Source organism: Drosophila bipectinata, chromosome 2L, assembly GCF_030179905.1.
Source record: "Drosophila bipectinata strain 14024-0381.07 chromosome 2L, DbipHiC1v2, whole genome shotgun sequence".
Taxonomy (NCBI): domain Eukaryota; kingdom Metazoa; phylum Arthropoda; class Insecta; order Diptera; family Drosophilidae; genus Drosophila; species Drosophila bipectinata.
Genome location: NC_091736.1, coordinates 9,395,281 through 9,413,416, shown reverse-complemented (window position 1 = coordinate 9,413,416; position 18,136 = coordinate 9,395,281). Strand labels below are relative to the sequence as shown.

Below are 18,136 nucleotides of genomic sequence, written 5' to 3'. Positions count from 1 at the left end.
CGGTCAGTGGTATTCCATATTCAAACCGATCTTATAGTTGTTTGTACCTTTTTATAGACGGGCCCCAAAATTTCACCATCTAGCAGCTGTTGATCACATGTTCAAAATTGTTTACTGCATTAAATGTATAATTTCAAAAAAAAATAGATGAATTCCCAGTCTTATCATTATTATTTTGTACCCCCCACCAATGAATGTCAAGCTAAACTAAACACCTGATGACTAAAATTTGTTTTAGATGTTGCATTTTTTGAATTAAAAATTTTTCTTTATACTATATGCGGATGTTGATAATAAAATTATTTTGGTTAATTCAAGGTTTCTGATAAGATATGATAACTTTTCCAAATTTGGATTGTACGATAAAATGATTTTTATAGAAGTTCTTATCTTATCTAATTATGTCAGTTTGAAAACTATAATAAAAAATTAAGTGGGCCAAACATTTGGGTATTTAATTTGGAATTATATTCCCTAATTACATAATCAAGTTCTAAGAATAAAAGCCATTCTATAAAGAACTAAATTGCATTAAAACTATCAGATAGGTGACCATAGCTGCTAATATCTGAAAATATCATAAAAGAAAACATATTTAAAGAAATATAAAATTAAAAATATACCAACCGACATCAGAAGAGAGTTATCTATGATCATGAATCCCTCAACATTGATTTCCAATGCATTATGCTCCACTTGCATCACAAATTCCGAGAGCACATCGATGTAGGCAGGTTCTCCCAAGGTCTGGATGTTGCAGGTGAGGCCCCGGACGTGGCAACCAATTAGCAGGTTCTAATATTGAAAATGTATTAAACCCAATTAAAAAAAATCATAATAGATTTTTACCTGTTTTCTGCACTGTTCACCACATCGACAAAAAGTCAAAATGAAAACAATTGCGGGAAAGAAACCGGTGCATGTAGAATAGAGAAATGTGTTATCGTAAAGCCCGGCTAGAACTTGTTGGGTCCAGTATATATCCACAGTACTGTCCAAGAACATGACCACATAAATGCTGAGAATAGACCAGCCAAAAAGATGGCTAAAATAGATGAATAGGCTATGCAATTCCATGTAGCTCTGCTTGAGGGACAAAAGGTACTCTAGAGAACAGAGTACCTTGCAGTTTCCATCCAGGATGCAATTTCCACTTATCATGTGACAGTTGAGAATGGTCTGCAAGCGATTTTCCACGATACACACGATCTCACTCATCAAATCAACGTAAAGCATCAAAAGTACAAACTGTCCTCTTGTGATTATCATAGACGTGAGTGAGGACCAGAAGTACTCGAGGTTTAGTAGAAGTGACACACATATGGATGGAACAAAGGACAACGTAGAGACCAATGCAAGTCCCACGATCTTATTAAAGCTTGAAAATCGAAATCTCTTGCCAGATATTTTAAGTTCATTTTGAAGTCGCAGTTCTATGCTCGTCATTTCGAAACAAAATCTGTAGTAGTCATTATGATGCACTATCATCTGTACTAGTACTATGATGGCGCACGCAATCTTGGCTACAAAAACAGTCACATTGACCAGCACTGAGAGAAAAAGGGTTTCCCTTTCTTCGATGTAAATGCCATATCCAAAAATACCCACATGAAATAGTATTAAAACGATTGAGTATGCCATTTGTAGAAACTGACAACTATCAGACCAAGGTACAAGCCCCAGAAAAGCAAAGTATTTTAGTTTTGGCTGCAAGGCGTACAACATTCTGTGGTGGTTCTAACAAACTAATATAAATGGCTTTCTGGTTTTAATAGAAAAATGAGTAGTACTTCTTGGTTAGTACCTATTTTTTAATTGGTTTCTAGGGCAACAACTAGTTGATTGATCAGAGCATTTAATTTTCGCTTAATTCGTTGTCGATATCGGAATATAAGAGTTACCCTAAGCAAAAAAATTATATTTTTTTTTTATTTTTAGGTTTTTATATGAATATCATAATCATACTTATAAAAATAATTATAGATTGTAAATAGGTCCATATTTATTATAATAATACGTAATATTCTCCGAAGTAAATCCTTAACATTCCAAAAAAATTTGTTTGCAGTGAAGTTAATCAATAGGTCACCGAGGTATTAGATTATTTTATAATGAAAACACGTGTTGCTAGCGATGAAAATGAAAACCCCACTCAGACACTGAAAGTCAGCAATTCAGGTGAACCCCCCTCAGTAAGTCACTGGGTCTCAGCTTACATTCCGTCTACTTTCCCAACTGTTGAGCCATTTGGGAAACCTTCAGAATTCTTTAGAACATTAAAAAGAATAAAGAAAGTCTGCCCTCTGATCATGCAAAATAGACACGCGTACGATTTTTGTTGCGTGCAGAATAAGTTGCAGCTATGTATACCCCTGGGTCAGATAAGAAATCTAGTTCTGAATGATTTAATTATGAAATATATGCGAAGTGAGGCAACAACATGCATTGAAAATTTGTTGTATTTTTTTGTTAATCATCTGCTGATAACGTACTTGTGTGTGCCGGCCAAGGGTATAAATACGATTCGGTTTGTTCACTCAGTTTCAGTTGATAGTTGGCCGACTCTGGAAGTACTCGCCAAGTACATTAAAAGCAAAAGTTTATTACCAGAATTGCTTGGATTAGAACTGCTCGTTGGAGATTAGGAAAAGTTAACTTGAAAGTGTTTTTTACGGAAGTGCTAAAGTGTCTATTAACATGGCTGTTAGTATTGTGCGAAAAATTATATTAATTCTAAATGTTTTAAAATTGTGCCAGTAAAAAATAAAAAAAATCTATTTGCTAACAATTGTATAATTTTCAGCTAAAACTGCGGATTGCCATTATTGGCCAAAGTAACTTTGCGGCAGACGTCTTGGAGCTTCTTTTGGAGCGCTCGAACATCGAAATTGTCGGTGTCTTCACAATCCCGGACAAAGGCAGTCGAGAGGACATACTGGCAACCACAGCAACTGCTCATAAGATCCCTGTTTTCAAGTTCGCCAGTTGGCGTCGCAAAGGAGTGACCCTGCCGGAGGTGTTGGAGCAATACAAAACAGTAGGAGCTACTCTGAATGTACTGCCCTACTGCTCCCAGTTTATTCCCATGGAGGTTATCGATGGAGCGCCTTTGGGAAGTATCTGCTATCATCCGTCCATTTTGCCGCGCCATCGCGGAGCCAGCGCAATTTCCTGGACACTAATCGAGGGCGACGAAGTGGCCGGATTCAGCATTTTCTGGGCCGACGACGGCCTGGACACGGGACCGCTTCTGCTCACCCGTCAGACCAACCTGGAGCCCACGGACACCCTGGACACCATATACAAACGTTTCCTTTACCCCGAGGGCGTCAAAGCCATGGGAGTGGCTGTCGATATGGTTGCCAGTGGAACTGCTCCCAAAATAACACAGACCGAGGTGGGTGCTACCTACGATCCGGCCATGTTCAAGGCGGAGAACCAGGTCCTCAATCTCCAACAGTCTGCCGAGCGCATTTGGAACTTTGTGCGAGGCCTGGACTCAGTGCCCGGGGCCATAGTCACGGTGATTCAAGCGGACGGCACCGAAGAGGAGATTCGTCTTTTTGGAGCTCATCTCTACTCCGCCGGTCCGGTTTCCGGAGGCCAGGCCCTGCGCCTTAAGGGACTCAACAAGCCGGCATGGATCCACAGTGCCGGGCTTCTCATCGAGGGTACCGACGGAGCCTTCGTCAACGTCCGCCGTGTAAAGCGCGGCTCTAAGGTCATCAATGCCAGCCAGTGGTTCCAACAAGGCCAACAGCAACCTATCACCGATTTTACTGAGGATGAGTTGGCCAAGAAGGTGCAACTGACAGGAATCTGGCAGGCCATCATCAAGCAACAAATCGAGCCATCGACGGATTTCTTTGCAGCCGGCGCTGGATCCATGGATGTGGTACGTTTGGTGGAGGAGGTGAAGGATGCCTTCGATGTGCCTCTAGAGAACGAACAGGTCTTTATGGCCCCTGTGTTTGAGGAGTTCTTTGACCTGCTGGTAAGGACTCTACGCCAGGGAAGTGGCGGTGGAGATGGTCAGCAGTTGGCCTACGAAGGGTTCACTCTGAAAGCCAATAAGCGGCAGATCCGAGTGCCAACCCAGCTGTTCATCAACGGTGAATTCGTGGACGCCGAGAAGCGTGCCACCCTGCCCATTGTGAACCCCACCGATGAGGTGGTACTCTGCCAGGTGGCTTGTGCCTCGGCCAACGATGTCGACAAAGCGGTGCAGGCTGCTCACAGTGCCTTCTATGGATCATGGAAGCAAATCTCGCCCAGGCAACGTGGCCAACTAATGCTCAACCTGGCCGACTTAATGGAGAAGCACAAGGAGGAACTGGCCACAATTGAATCGGTGGACTCTGGAGCAGTGTACACTCTAGCCCTTAAGACCCACATCGGCATGTCCATAGATGCCTGGCGGTACTTTGCCGGCTGGTGCGACAAGATCCAGGGAAATACGATCCCCGTAAACCCAGCCAGACCCAACAATGTCCTAACCTTCACTCGCAAAGAACCCATCGGAGTTTGTGGTCTAGTAACACCATGGAACTACCCTTTAATGATGCTTTCCTGGAAGATGGCCGCCTGTATAGCTGCAGGAAACACATGTCTCATTAAGCCCGCCCAGACTTGCCCTCTGACTGCCCTTAAATTCGCCGAGCTAACAGTCCGAGCCGGATTCCCTCCAGGAGTCATTAATGTCCTGCCTGGCAAGGGATCCGAAGCTGGTCAGGCAGTGGCCGATCATCAGCTTGTACGCAAACTGGGCTTCACCGGATCCACGCCTGTCGGCAAGCACATTATGAAGTCCTGCGCGGATTCCAATCTCAAGAAGTGTTCTCTGGAGCTGGGCGGTAAGAGCCCGCTGATAATCTTCGCCGACTGTGATCTGGACAAGGCAGTCAAGCATGTAAGTGAAAATATATCTTAATATTTAAAGGTGTTAAAACTGACTTGACTATATCCCCCCAGGGCATGTCATCGGTATTCTTCAATAAGGGGGAGAACTGTATCGCCGCCGGACGCCTGTTCGTGGAAGATCGCATTCACGATGAGTTTGTTCGACGAGTGGTCAAGGACTTGCGTTCGATGACCATTGGGGATCCCCTCAACCGCTCCACTGCCCACGGACCCCAGAACCATAAGGCCCACTTCGACAAGCTCCTGGAGTTCTGTCAACGGGGCGTGGCCGAGGGAGCCACTCTGGTGTACGGCGGTGGCCGTGTTGCGAATCTCAAGGGATACTTTTTCACACCCACGGTATTCACAAACGTGTCGGATGACATGTTCATTGCCCAGGAGGAATCCTTCGGTCCCATCATGATAATCTCAAAGTTTAATGGCAGCGACGTGGATTCTGTGATGCAGCGTGCCAACCGCACTGAGTACGGCCTGGCCAGTGGGGTCTTCACACAGGACATCAACAAAGCCCTCAGCTTTGCCGATCGCATCGAAGCCGGAACTGTGTTCATCAATGTGTACAACAAGACCGATGTGGCTGCTCCCTTTGGAGGCTTCAAGCAGAGCGGATATGGCAAGGACTTGGGTCAGGAGGCCCTCAATGATTATCTGAAGACGAAGTGTGTTACTATAGAATACTAAAGGGCACTGTTTGAATCTGAGATTACCATGACCCTTCAAGAAAAGACTTGATATTTTGCAAAGCATTTAGTTATCTACTCAATAATGTAATATTATGTATGCCTTATAAATAAACTAGATTTCTATTTTATCAAAGATTGTTTAGTAACAAAGCTAATTTATGTGTGATTTTCACTTAAAAGAGTCGTATAGTTCCGAACTAATTTTGATTGAAGTTTTAAATAACATATTCTTTAAAAAGGGGTTTTTTTCTGTTACCGATGACTTAATTCCGGCGTTATTTTATTACATCTGTAATATTTGTTGTGTAACCGAAAATCAGCTGAGTCCTTGCCGCAGGGGCTGGACAAAGTTTCAAAGAGAAAAAAAAGCTCCAGCTTCCCCTACTTATGTTCTTATATATTTCCTTTTGACAAGTATATGTATATTTTAATTGCTGGTTTTCTTGGCTTAAATTACCATTTTGATAAGTTGTTGTAGCCCAACTCCTTGGTACAATGAAAATAATCAATAAGGGTTCTATTGCAAGGACAAGTCTCTTCCTTTTTTCAAAGCTAACAAATCATTTTACTGCGCAGGACGAACTCAGATTCGCCGCATCCGACTATTTGCCGCTGAAAGGTTGCTCCGCTATTTTTGACTTGCTTAGATTTCTTTGGGCCAGATTGATTTGCTTAGGCTCTGATTAAGGATGTGGATTCTGACATTTTAATTGCCTAAAAATAACGAATAACGACAGTGAGCTACATAAAGGTCAGAAGTACACAGAAACAAAATACACATAAAAGCTGTCGAGGAAATTAGACTTATAACTTTTTTAATATCTTCAACCTTTTAATCTTAAAGAAAGTCTATGCATTATATGAGATATGCAGATTATATGTCATTATATCATCCAAGAAAACATTTTTATTTTCAGGACATTTCTTCTATAGGGCGTTACTGACTCCCTAAAATAAATACAATACCCTCTAGCAGCGTATTAATGTCTTGAATACATTTAGAATTTAAGAATTTATTTTTAGCCAAAACTACAGTGCCTATCTCTCTGATTCAATATTAAAATACTTATATTTTTAAGTTTGAATGCCACAAGGTTTGGAGGCACTGCATAACGCAGCAGAAAATGTAGCTGAAAGCTCTTCAGTCTCAATCCCTAAAGAGCGGAGTGCGTTATAAAAAAAAAAAAGAAAAATACCGCCACCGTCTTTTTATTCCAATGCCACAGAACCTATTTGAGTAGAAAATTTAGCGGCGCGCGGAAAAAGCTCAGACGCGGTGGTGTATTCCAAGCAAAGCTGCCAACCACCCGGCTCCCAACGCTTCACGCCACACGCCCCAAGCCCCATGTCTACCACCCCTCTGTGCCGTTATCTCGTGGACGTAACCCAGGGGCCGATGTGAACCGAAGCCGAAGCCAGAGTCGAGACCCGAAAGCTAGCGATTCCCAGCTGCAATTTGCGATGAACTGGCACTATCATTGGCGTTTTAACAGTGGACGGTTGGTACTCGCATTCGTTGGCGGATTAACGGCACATAGAAATACATTTATATACATATATTCTATATAGATGTATATACATTCGCTGCATATATTTTTAGAGACTATATGTACAAATCTGCGTAGAGAAAAGACGTTCAAAAGCCAAAGAAAACTCATTCTGTATGTGTGTAGTCGGAAAATCATCCAAAGATTCCTTGCATACTTCTCCGAATCGCTGATTACATAAAAATTCACCAATCAATAATGAAAAAAAAATGAAACCTAAAGTTGTGTGTTAGTCAAAACTGAATGAAACAACAAATTCTTCAAAGTGAACGATAACGTAACAAATTTATGAATATTAATAGAACAGGAGTGATATTTTATTCTGATTACGTCCATACGATAGAGAAAATAAAAGTGACATTTGAGACAAGGACATTGTGCCAGAAGCAAAGATATCCTTGTAAAACCTATATACATACATACAGAATTTCGATTTTTCTGTCACACCAACAAGAATAAACCTAACCAAGCTAGAATCCTCAATCCAAGCAAATCAATAAATAAATAGAAATATTACTCAAGTGCAATTGAATAGTTTAAAAATGGTTAAAAAAGAAAAGAGTGTAAAAATAACTTTAAATGATTTTTTATGTCACTATTATACATTTTCCTTCAAATTTATTGCTTAGAGAAAAATCTAAAATCTATCTTTGAGCTAAAATCATATTTTTGATAGAAAATGAAAAGTTTCTTAAGGTGTTGTGCTATGGGGTCTGCGTTGCCTACATTTGTGCGCCATGCCCTTTTCTACCCAACGACTTCCACCCCCCAACCACCTCCTTGTTTTCGTCACTTCCCACGCCCAACGACCAAAGGCGCCGGAATAGAACCGATGCCAGTCGGGGCGCGTTGCGCAATGAGTGCCGCAAAAGGGCAGCTCAGTCGGCAGCCGCGTCACAAGTTACAGAATAAAAAAAAAACGTCAGGCTACCGCAATCCTTATGTGGGTTAAAAGAAATCAAAATGAAAAGGTAGGATCTTAAAATAGAATATTGCAAGCCCGAAAGTTAACGAACATATCTGTGATAGCCTCCTGTTATATCACAAAGTAAGTTTTTCGTTACTGCATTTTCTAGCTCCTGACCTTGCCTCACCCCAGATCTGTTGCTACTGCACATTCATCACCTACTTATAATAACTCCTTCAAATTCAAAGAAATTAAAAATTCCAAATGGTTTCTTGGGGGTTTTCATATCTGACAAGTCCGGTCATCAGATAGTTCCATTCATCCATTCACCGAACAACTCCCCTTCGGCTAATCTCGAAGGAGTCAGTCATTAGGCTGGCGCCCAGCTGTCAGCCAAATGAATTCGGTTCGAGTCCTGCAAAAGCTCTGCTGCACCAAAACTAAAGGAAAAGTTGTCCTTCCAGGCAAAGGTTCCAGTATCATTCTCTTCAAATTCCTTTGGCTCTCGGCACTCTCTTGGCCAGTGCGCCTGCGCCTATTTGCTTGGATTGGCTTTTCGAGGTTTTTTTCCATGCTTAATATTACATAACAGTTGGCAGAGTGTGTGGATAAAATAGGCAGTGGTGGCTGAAACTTATTTTCTTAAAAAATATCTTGAGCAGAAATTCATTAAAATTGCGGATAAATAATATCGAAAAACCAAAATTTCACATCCGCCAGATACGAAGGCAAAGGTAACCCTCAATTGTTCTTACAACTCCGCCTAGTGGCGGCCCAAATCAAGGAAAATGTAATTAAAACCCATTACTTTATGCAATAAGTGTTCTGAAGAAAATGTTAAATTAAGGACAAATCTAATTGCTTTATTGAAAAGGCCCAGAATCTGGAAAAAATCATTTACATTCTGACACACGTAAAAAGAGTTCTTACATAAATAAAAAAAAGTGTAATGCTTATTGGGTTTGCAAAGAAATCCCTGAAAAAGACTCTCGAATAACTTTATACAACAAAAAGTGCATTAGCATAATTTTCAACATTTTTATTACTAATCTAGGTTTAATCTAGGTTTTCATGTGTCTAATCGATCAATTATTTCCTATTTCAGTAAAGAAAGAGTATAACGAAAATTTTAACAAAATACTGCTTCGAACATTCCATAATAAACCGAAAATGATGTACCAACGCAGTTGATTAAGAAATCTCACAAATAAAATTAACACCAATAATAAATACATATAAAAGCATCAAATATATATATTATATTCATATTTAATAAGAGTTTAAAACATTAAATTAAACTTTAAGATACCAACAACAAATAACAATAGTTTAAAAGGACTAGCTTTATAGGCAAACACCTTCCTACAATTCAAGTGAAAAACAAAAACAAAAAACAACAATATAATAATGGCCGACAAAAAAATTGGTGAATATTATGCGCCCCCGCCAAAAATGGGCAAGTGGGAGGGTTTCAAAAAATTCCTATGGAACAGTGAAACTAGCCAATGCCTTGGACGCACCGGTTCCAGTTGGGGTGAGTATTTTCTATTTATTTATATTTGATAAAAGTTATTTTTAATTTAGAAAACAATCTTATGTACTTTTGGCTTACTTGACACACTCTCTATCGTACTGACCTAATACCAACAAAGTCTCAACTATTTTAAGGTCTCCAGTCTTCTGATTGCATAATTGTGCACCTTTTCCGTTGTCTATATTAGCAATCACATTTGTCGTTTTTTATTGGCATGAGTATACATGACTAATCATATCAATCCTCCCACAGACGTCAGAACAAAGAATTAAAAAGTAATTTGTTTTGTTTTTACCTTTTTAATCAAGTGGACAATCCATATTAAAGGTGTATACTTCCCAAAGATTTAGTCTTGTTTACTTTTAACCCAATTTCCTTCTTTTGCAAAAAAAAAAAGTTGTGAAAAAGTCGTGACTACATGCATATGTGCATAGGCATTTGCATGCGATCTCTGCTATACCATTGATTATAATCGTAGAAAATCGATTTCGGCCCCAATTTGAACTGTCACCACGGCTAAAAGCTTAGTTAGGGCTTAAAAAGGCGGTTGGCTGTTCTCTAGTTTCTTTTTATCGTTAGCCTACTTAGAAAACAACTCTTGGGATGAGTTTTTAGCCAAACAATTACCCCGTTGAAATCATTTTTTTTCTCATATTGGGTTACAATTTTTCTATTATATAAAAAGAGTACTCTTCAATTTTAGCTTAGTTATATTATTATTTATTATATATAAACTGTATTTAATACCATAATTAAACTTTGGTTCAACAAATTTATTTGAGAAATTTATTTGTTTAATAAGCGGCTTGAGTTTCATTCTTTGTTTTTAACAAAATCTCAGCAAATTTCTCAATTGCCGCATTTATAAATTTCTTAAATGTACATACGTATGGCACTCTATTATTGACATCAATTTGTTGAACAACAATCAAGCAGGACAAGGCTACAAGCCATACAATTATATGGGCATCGAAAACGAACCAATTTGCACTGGTTCACGAAACCTATCCGGAGAGTGTAGGGCATAACAATAGTTTAAATTTCGCTAATAAGTTTCAGTTTTTTATCGCCATAATTAACAACAGAGTCATAGAAAATTGCATAAGCGGGAAGAAAAATGGTGTAAAGATATAACTTTTTATAACTTCTTTTTATAACTTTTCTGAGCTCTATAGCTGAGTCTCAAATCAAACAAATTTACATTTGAAATTTCATCGAGATCGCCGCGACGTCTCAAAGCCATTTTTTCCCTCGATCAAATTAAAATATATTTAATTTTTCTTATATTGGTCTTTGATTTGGGGCCGCATGGGTTGTCCTTTTTTATAAAGACCCATATATTCTTTCAATAGAATAAAATTCTATTTATTAGAAACCAATTAGGCTTTAAAAGTGACAATCGATGTATTGTTTTAACGCAAAAGAAAAAGTAGTTTAAGCTTTGTATTTTTGGGTCTTCAATCCATAAGCATTGTTTGTTTTCTCCGAGTTGAGAATTAGTTCGAATTTTATGCTGAAAACATTGAATTTAGAAAAACAACCAACAGCGTTCACAGTTTGAACACGTTGAAATGCGCCATCTGGTGGGTGTTTGTGGAAGTTCTGTATTTAACCAAAAAAATGGCGTGTCGCCATATTTGGAGGAACATCAGGAAGTAGAGATATTTCAATATGGTCACCGGATGTAAGCCAAAAATGTCTCTTAACATTCTGATTTCATTATTTATGAATACTTTACTTCACCTAATAACTAATTTTAATGCAAGAATACCAACGAAATACCCGTTTTGTTTACTTTTTCCTTGTGGAATACTTTGTAGATGCAGTCGCGAGCATAATTTGATACATCGCCTGAAAAAAATATGCTGGTAAAAAAATGCACTTCTGTGCAAATGTCAAAGTTCAAAGGAGACAAGGAGCGAGAGCTAAAAGCTGAAATTGTGCGCAGGGTCTAGCATATACGTAACAGTTTCATGTTGCTTCAGAATCGGAAGTGTATATAGTTACACATTAAAACACCCAAAAATGTTTTCATATTTAATTCAATTGAATAGGATTTCAATATAAAGTCAACTAAGTATTAGAAACAGGAAAAATTAAATTTGATGACAAATTACGAAACGATTAAATACCAAAACGATCTACAAGTAATCAGTTACCTAATTGAAATGGAATCTTGGAATAAAGTAATTGAGAATAATCTTCTTTACATCAAGAACTTCAATTTCAATCTTTAGTTTGTGGGCTTAGTAATTCTTTTACTAAAAAATTACTTCTTTATAAAATACAAGCTCTGATTATAAAAACATTATAGTTTACCATACTAATATTGGTAAGGAAAAATCTACCGTATCCAGCATAAAAATATAGAAATTATACGGATGCAGCTATATACCAGAAGTTGCGAAAGCTCTTATGAGCAAGCTTAGCACTGCGCAATCGCACTATAAAGCTTCTCCTTTAGCTTTTAAGATTTTAATTTAATTTCATTAACTTCCAAAAATTAAAAAACATTATTTCTATTTTTAATATAAAATACTAGAATTAAAAAAAATCCGAATACAAATATTAGGTGTATATGGTATTCATGATAATCTTTATCATAAAAGTCAATTTAACCAAATCCTTCCAGTACACTTAGAAAAATATTTGTGATGAATAAATCATGATGTTCTTAATAAAACAATATTTGGTTTTCTAAAACAAGAGAATCCGCTAGGCAGAACATTCACATAAAGGAAATTATTAATAAAACTATTTCCCACGATACACGTTATCCAAAGATCTCAGAGCGATTTTCCCACATCAAAGTATAATTAAAAGCTCAAACGACCAAAGTGTGATCTTAATTTAAAGGCCAAACAAATAAATCTATTTGCTGGGTATTATCTGTTGCGCAATAAATTTGTTAAAAAAAATCTTGTTTCCGAAATCTTACTACCTACAATTCAAATTATATATTTTCCCTTTAAACTATACTAACCATAAATATTACTTAATAACAAAAATATACATTAATGTTAGTCAGTTATTTCTTCAATAAAAACTAAATATATTTTATCTTAACTATCCTTTTAGCGAAAATCCTCCTGTTCTATATAATATTTTATGCGGCGTTAACTGGATTCTTTGCTGCCATATTTACTGTATTTTACACAACATTGGACAATGAAAAGCCCAAGTGGATGCTTGACAACGGATTGATTGGATCCAACCCAGGTTGGTATACACATACATATTTCATTAACCGCTAAGGACTTGAAACGATGATTTATCGTAACGGACTTTAAAACGAATACAAATAAACGAAATTCTTTTAAAAAAGCCATTTTAATAAATTAAACTACTACAAAGTTATAAAAATGTTAAATTTAAACAAAAAAACAAATTTTATTGAACCAAATTTTACCTCATTTTATGAATACAGGTCTTGGTTTCCGACCCATGCCACCAGAGGCAAATGTTGAGAGCACATTAGTTTGGTATGAATCATCAAAAGAGGATAATTATAAGTACTGGGTTGATGAAACTGCTCGTTTCCTGAAATGTAAGTATGAATCACCAATACATATTTTTTTTATGATTTTTTTTATGATTAATTTAACATAATTTAGATATTGTGTATAAACTTGAAGATATTTTTCCGTTTACCAAATTTAAAATGTGACAATTTTTTTTGTATGATGACCAATTTGATTTTTGAAGCCTCGGTCACCGAAGCTTGTGTTTATTTATTTGTTTGAATAATTATAAAAATTAATTTTTTTCAATAATATGATTTTTGGAAACCTTTTATAAAAAGATCACAGTAAGTTTGTTTGTGTTAAGCAACTATACTTCGAAAATTGTATTGCTTACTCCGAGTCTCCCAGAACTTTGCTAATATTTCTTTGGCTAATAAAACAGAATAAATGCCCATTTATTAATAATTTTATGTCAAACTTATAGCTTACGAGGATCTTGAGAAACAGAATCAAGTAAACTGCAGCTTCGAACATCCTCCACCAGACGGCAAAGTTTGTGGCATTGATGTTGCCAGTTTCGCTCCGTGTACATTCGACAAGAATTTTGGTTACCATGTGGCCAGGCCCTGCATATTCCTAAAGTTAAATAAGGTACGTATATTATGAAAATTCATGGAAAAAAGGAAATAATAATATCTATTATAAAAATGCAACTCAAACCTTTTAGATTTACAATTGGGTACCAGAAATTTATAACGATTCTAAAACTTTGCCAAACGATATGCCTGAAGAACTGAAGCAGCACATCAAGGAAAAACAAAGTCTGCGGCCCAATGAGGTATGAATTAATATTGAAATTAAAAATAAGTTTCTTAGGACACTCCATTTTCAGACCAATGTCGTTTGGGTATCGTGCGAGGGTGAAAATCCCGCCGATGTTGAAAACATCAAGGCCCGTGATTATTACCCACGTATGGGTTTCCCACGTTACTATTTTCCGTTCCAAAACATCCAGGGATACATTCCACCAATTGTCGCTGTGCAATTTACTGTTGAAAGTAAGTATCCTGACATATATTTTCATTGTGTTCCTTTTTTTTCCTTTCCTTTTATTTGAGCGGCAATTACGTCATAATTCCCCTACTTAGCATATTATTCTAGTTTGTGATAGCATCCTAACCTCATAAGCCATTCAACCCAGACTTCTTTTCAAAACAAAAGAGGACAACTCTTTTTGACCTCTTTGGTTTTGGCTTTATTGTATTATAACTAGTTAAATGCAATCTTATGCTCAGTTAAATCCTAAAATGACACATAACATGCCCATTTGATGGGTAATTATGTCCCTGCAGGTAAAACTCAACAAAAAGTAAATGATAGCTCCATAAAAAAATAGTTAATTTGAATTGTTTTTATTAAGTAGAACGGTTCTAGTCCCTAGACTTTTTTCAGCATTCAACCCACTTTATAAATTTATCAGCAATGTATTGGTATAGATAATGCTTTGCTGATGGGTTGATATTTCGATGTCTAGTGTACGGGGTAACCGCTATTTAAATAGACAGATAGGCATTTTAGATAGATAGATAACTTCTTATACGTATGTATGTTCAATAAAAGTACTAAATCAAATTTCTTTATTCTTTTATTTTTTTTTAGCCGGCGTTTTAATAAACATCGAGTGCAAAGCCTGGGCCCGCAACATTAACCACGACCGCTCGGATAGGAGAGGATCCGTCCACTTCGAGTTGATGGTTGATTAAGAAACACGTTAAACAATACGCAGCCGAGAGGACAACAGCATGCGACAGTATCAGAGCAGCTGAAATCGAGGAAGCAATGTGAAACAGGTGGAGTGGGAGAAAGTGAAGAAAATTAGAAAGAAAACAACAAACATAAGCAAAGTGTAGCCACAAGCATAAACAACGGGTTTATTGCAAGAAAAATTGCATTCAAGATACAGCAGCAACCAAAGACAGAACTAAAAAAAAAGAACAAGCTACAAGAAAAAGGATTATTAAAAAAATCTAGCGCTTTAATGCAAATAAAGAAAAATATATAAGAACCTACCCAACGCTACCAACAGAACGCCCCACACGGAATCTTAAAAAAAACTAAATTTTTTAGAAACATTTTATTTAGTTTACCATTTAGGCAAAAAAAAGTTTAAATAATATTGGCAGTCCACGAATATTAGAGCAAAATATGTATAATCAGAAAAATTAAAAAAAAAATGACAAAAAAATATATATAACCGTTGTTAATACCGTTTTTAGACTAGCCACATCATGGCGGAATATTCTAACGCATAATAAATGCGATTGTAACCAATGAACGTTACAAAAGTTGTATTTACATCGACGCCTGAAAAATACATTATTTTGGATTCCTTTGCCGCATTTTATTGCCTAAGCAGCACAACAAAGAATCGCAGGTGCATTGCGAAAGCCACAAGAACTTTAAGTAAAATTAAAATTACACGAAAGTACTTTTTTATTTATAAATGAAAGTTATTCTTCACTCCACTGCTAGTTTGATGAAAATAATTCCTTCTCCGAGGTCGAACTGGGAGAGTCGTATAACATTTATAACATCCCATATCTTCAGGTTACATATGGCAAACACTGCCAAAAATTCCCAAGATACGATGTGGCCAGTATAAAAGACGGTAAAAAAAAGTTTTATTTTGCTTTTTGAAAATTGTTTTCGGGCAAGAATCAAGAAAAACAAATAAACGACAAAAGCAGCGAATTAAACATTGAAACTGTACTCAAGTTAAAAAAAAAAACAAAATACAAATTAAAATTGTGTAAAACTATTGTTTTAGTTAATAAAAATTTAATACACTTATTAATTGTAAAATTGGAAAACACACGACAACAAAATATACCAACCGAGTATTGTTTTCTACCTATAGTTTATTTTTTTGTTGCATATGTAAGCATGTTTTCCCAAAATAAAAAAAAAAACAAAAAAAATATGAAATACTTATTAAGAAAGCCCAATTTATATTCAATACTTAACAAAATCAAATAAAAACAGAAATTGCAACAAAAATAGTTAATAAACAAGAATATTTAAAAAAAAAACACAGAAATGGAAAAAATTTAAAATCTTGAAAATTTAAAGAGCAACTCCGATTTCAATGGGATAAACCTGAAACAAGTAAACAGATGAAAATGATTGAATAAACTGCTGTTCAAGAATGAAATTGAAGCACGGAGTAACTGGTTACAATAAAAATGATAAGCATTCGAAACGAAAATATTATGTTCACACAACCACAAGCCCTAAAAATAATAAATTGAAATAATTCAAATAAATAAAACACAAAATCCGTTTCCATATCATACTATGTTTTGCAGCTAACCCAATTCAGAGGAAGACCAAGGATACTACTTATAGGGGGACCCGGCCCCCCGTCTTTCACATGCCATTTATTTACTATCTCTTCAAACACAAAGTGGCAGCGAATCTTAGTGGATACGATTACGATTATTTTCACTTACAGATACAAACTGCAGACTCGATACTAAGCATAGCAGGCACTGTTTAGTAATATACCAATTCTAAAATCAAGCTTTTTAATTTACCTAAATAAAAAATCCTTACAATAGTTCTTAATTAGGAAAACCAATGCCTAATAATTAACCCCTTTTTTCCATCCACTTATATAGCGTAATATGTAAGAGACTAGCAGAATGAAGAAAATAAATTAATGTTATACAGTTTGAAAGTTTTGTCAGAATAAAATAACAAAATACTTGAATAATAAAACTAAAATAATAAATTTAATAAGAAATAGATAAATGAAAATGGTTAAATGAATATTAAAATATATTACCATAAAAAGTAATACAGCATACTTTCATGAAATGAAGTTTAGATGTAAATTTCCACGGCTTAAGAAAATTACAAAAATAGATAATGGGGCCTCTAATTAAATCAGAGAAAACTTTAGGATTATTTTACTAAATAGTTTTTTAAAAATTTTGTTGAAAAATAAAATTGTTTCCTTATTGCCTCAAATACCCATATAATTGGAAAGTATTTCAAACATATTTTGTTACGAAAATCGAAGCTATGAAAAATTGTTTAATGTTTTCTATGGCTAAGCAAGATAACTAAAAATGAAGAAAATATAATTAGTTAAGTAGTCTAATTAATTGCCTGCAGCATATTTTGTCACAAGAAAATAACAAATTACTGAAGGGAGATCTTTAAAATAGGATGTTTCATACAAATACAGGCAATCGCTGGCAGAAAATAAATTAAATTTATTTTCAAACACTCTGGTTCCCAAGGCCTTTATAATTTTCATCAGAATATAATGATTTTATAGTTGCAAGTCATTTTTTATATTATATGTTACTCCCCCGGCAAAGTGTTCCCAAAACCGCCGATAATATTAATGGGTTATCTGGGGTAAAACAAAAAAAACAAACAAAAAAACTTAAAATAACTCAAAACAAAATAAATTAACACAAAAGATATGATAAAACTGCCGTAAACTGTTAAACCTTTAAATTCCAAAATTTAATTTTTTTTATTCAGATTTACCATGCCGATTTGCGGTTGCCAGACAGATCTTAATAATAGAAATCACTATAGATTCTTACTCATCTTTAGGCGGCAACAACTAGCACATAATTAAAATGAATTATATTTAACAAGCATGTATAAAAACTGCCATTTTTTACACAAAGTGTACGTAAAAATAAAAAAACCCAAAGGTAAGACAAACATAAAACATTTAACCGTTTTGTGTGTAAACCCAACAGTGACGTCAATAAATATTTCAAAAACACCCTTTGAACAATTTCTTGTCAGACTTGTCGGACAAATTTGGAAATTAAATATTGATTTCCGTCTTGACTTGGACCAGCTTCTAATCTATTTAATTTTCTTATGAAAGACCATTACATTCTTGGGTCATGTATTTGTGGTCTTTAGTTCATTGGATCTCCCTCAGAAACAAGTGACACTATGGCGAAGTCGAATAATTTTGTCAAATTTAAAAGTATTTGATGTAATATGTTGATTTTAATTTAATTGGATTTTTGTTTCAACATTTACCAATG

At 35.9% G+C, this 18,136-nt stretch overlaps 3 protein-coding genes across 7 annotated transcripts; 2 read left to right on the top strand and 1 right to left on the bottom strand.

Annotated features, from left to right (window-relative positions):
- Window positions 1-443: 443 nt before the first annotated feature.
- Gr39b (Gustatory receptor 39b) lies at window positions 444-13,132 on the bottom strand. 4 transcript variants are annotated; one of them, XM_070277833.1, is made up of 4 exons: window positions 13,001-13,084; window positions 850-1,018; window positions 628-795; window positions 444-568 (listed from the first exon to the last, which is right to left on the bottom strand). In XM_070277833.1, exons 1-4 carry the CDS (start codon window positions 13,003-13,005, stop codon window positions 512-514), a joined length of 399 nt encoding a protein of 132 aa, XP_070133934.1. In that variant the 5' UTR covers window positions 13,006-13,084; the 3' UTR covers window positions 444-511. The 4 variants fall into 4 exon arrangements, 3 of the variants coding, with proteins under 3 accessions (XP_070133934.1, XP_017098938.2, XP_070133935.1); XM_070277834.1 differs by having other exon boundaries at window positions 506-568; window positions 624-795; XM_017243449.3 differs by lacking the exon at window positions 13,001-13,084 and having other exon boundaries at window positions 850-1,874.
- On the top strand, window positions 2,539-5,758 carry LOC108127000 (cytosolic 10-formyltetrahydrofolate dehydrogenase). The gene is made up of 3 exons (XM_017243804.3): window positions 2,539-2,703; window positions 2,804-4,909; window positions 4,972-5,758. Exons 1-3 carry the CDS (start codon window positions 2,698-2,700, stop codon window positions 5,599-5,601), a joined length of 2,742 nt encoding a protein of 913 aa, XP_017099293.2. The 5' UTR covers window positions 2,539-2,697; the 3' UTR covers window positions 5,602-5,758.
- On the top strand, window positions 7,065-16,185 carry nrv3 (nervana 3). 2 transcript variants are annotated; one of them, XM_017243607.3, is made up of 8 exons: window positions 7,065-7,102; window positions 9,163-9,591; window positions 12,670-12,810; window positions 13,019-13,138; window positions 13,540-13,706; window positions 13,783-13,893; window positions 13,948-14,113; window positions 14,715-16,185. In XM_017243607.3, the coding sequence occupies exons 2-8, from the start codon at window positions 9,465-9,467 to the stop codon at window positions 14,816-14,818; spliced, it is 936 nt and encodes a 311-aa protein (XP_017099096.1). In that variant the 5' UTR covers window positions 7,065-7,102; window positions 9,163-9,464; the 3' UTR covers window positions 14,819-16,185. The 2 variants fall into 2 exon arrangements, with proteins under 2 accessions (XP_017099096.1, XP_070133936.1); XM_070277835.1 differs by lacking the exon at window positions 7,065-7,102 and adding an exon at window positions 8,829-8,847.
- Window positions 16,186-18,136: the final 1,951 nt, after the last annotated feature.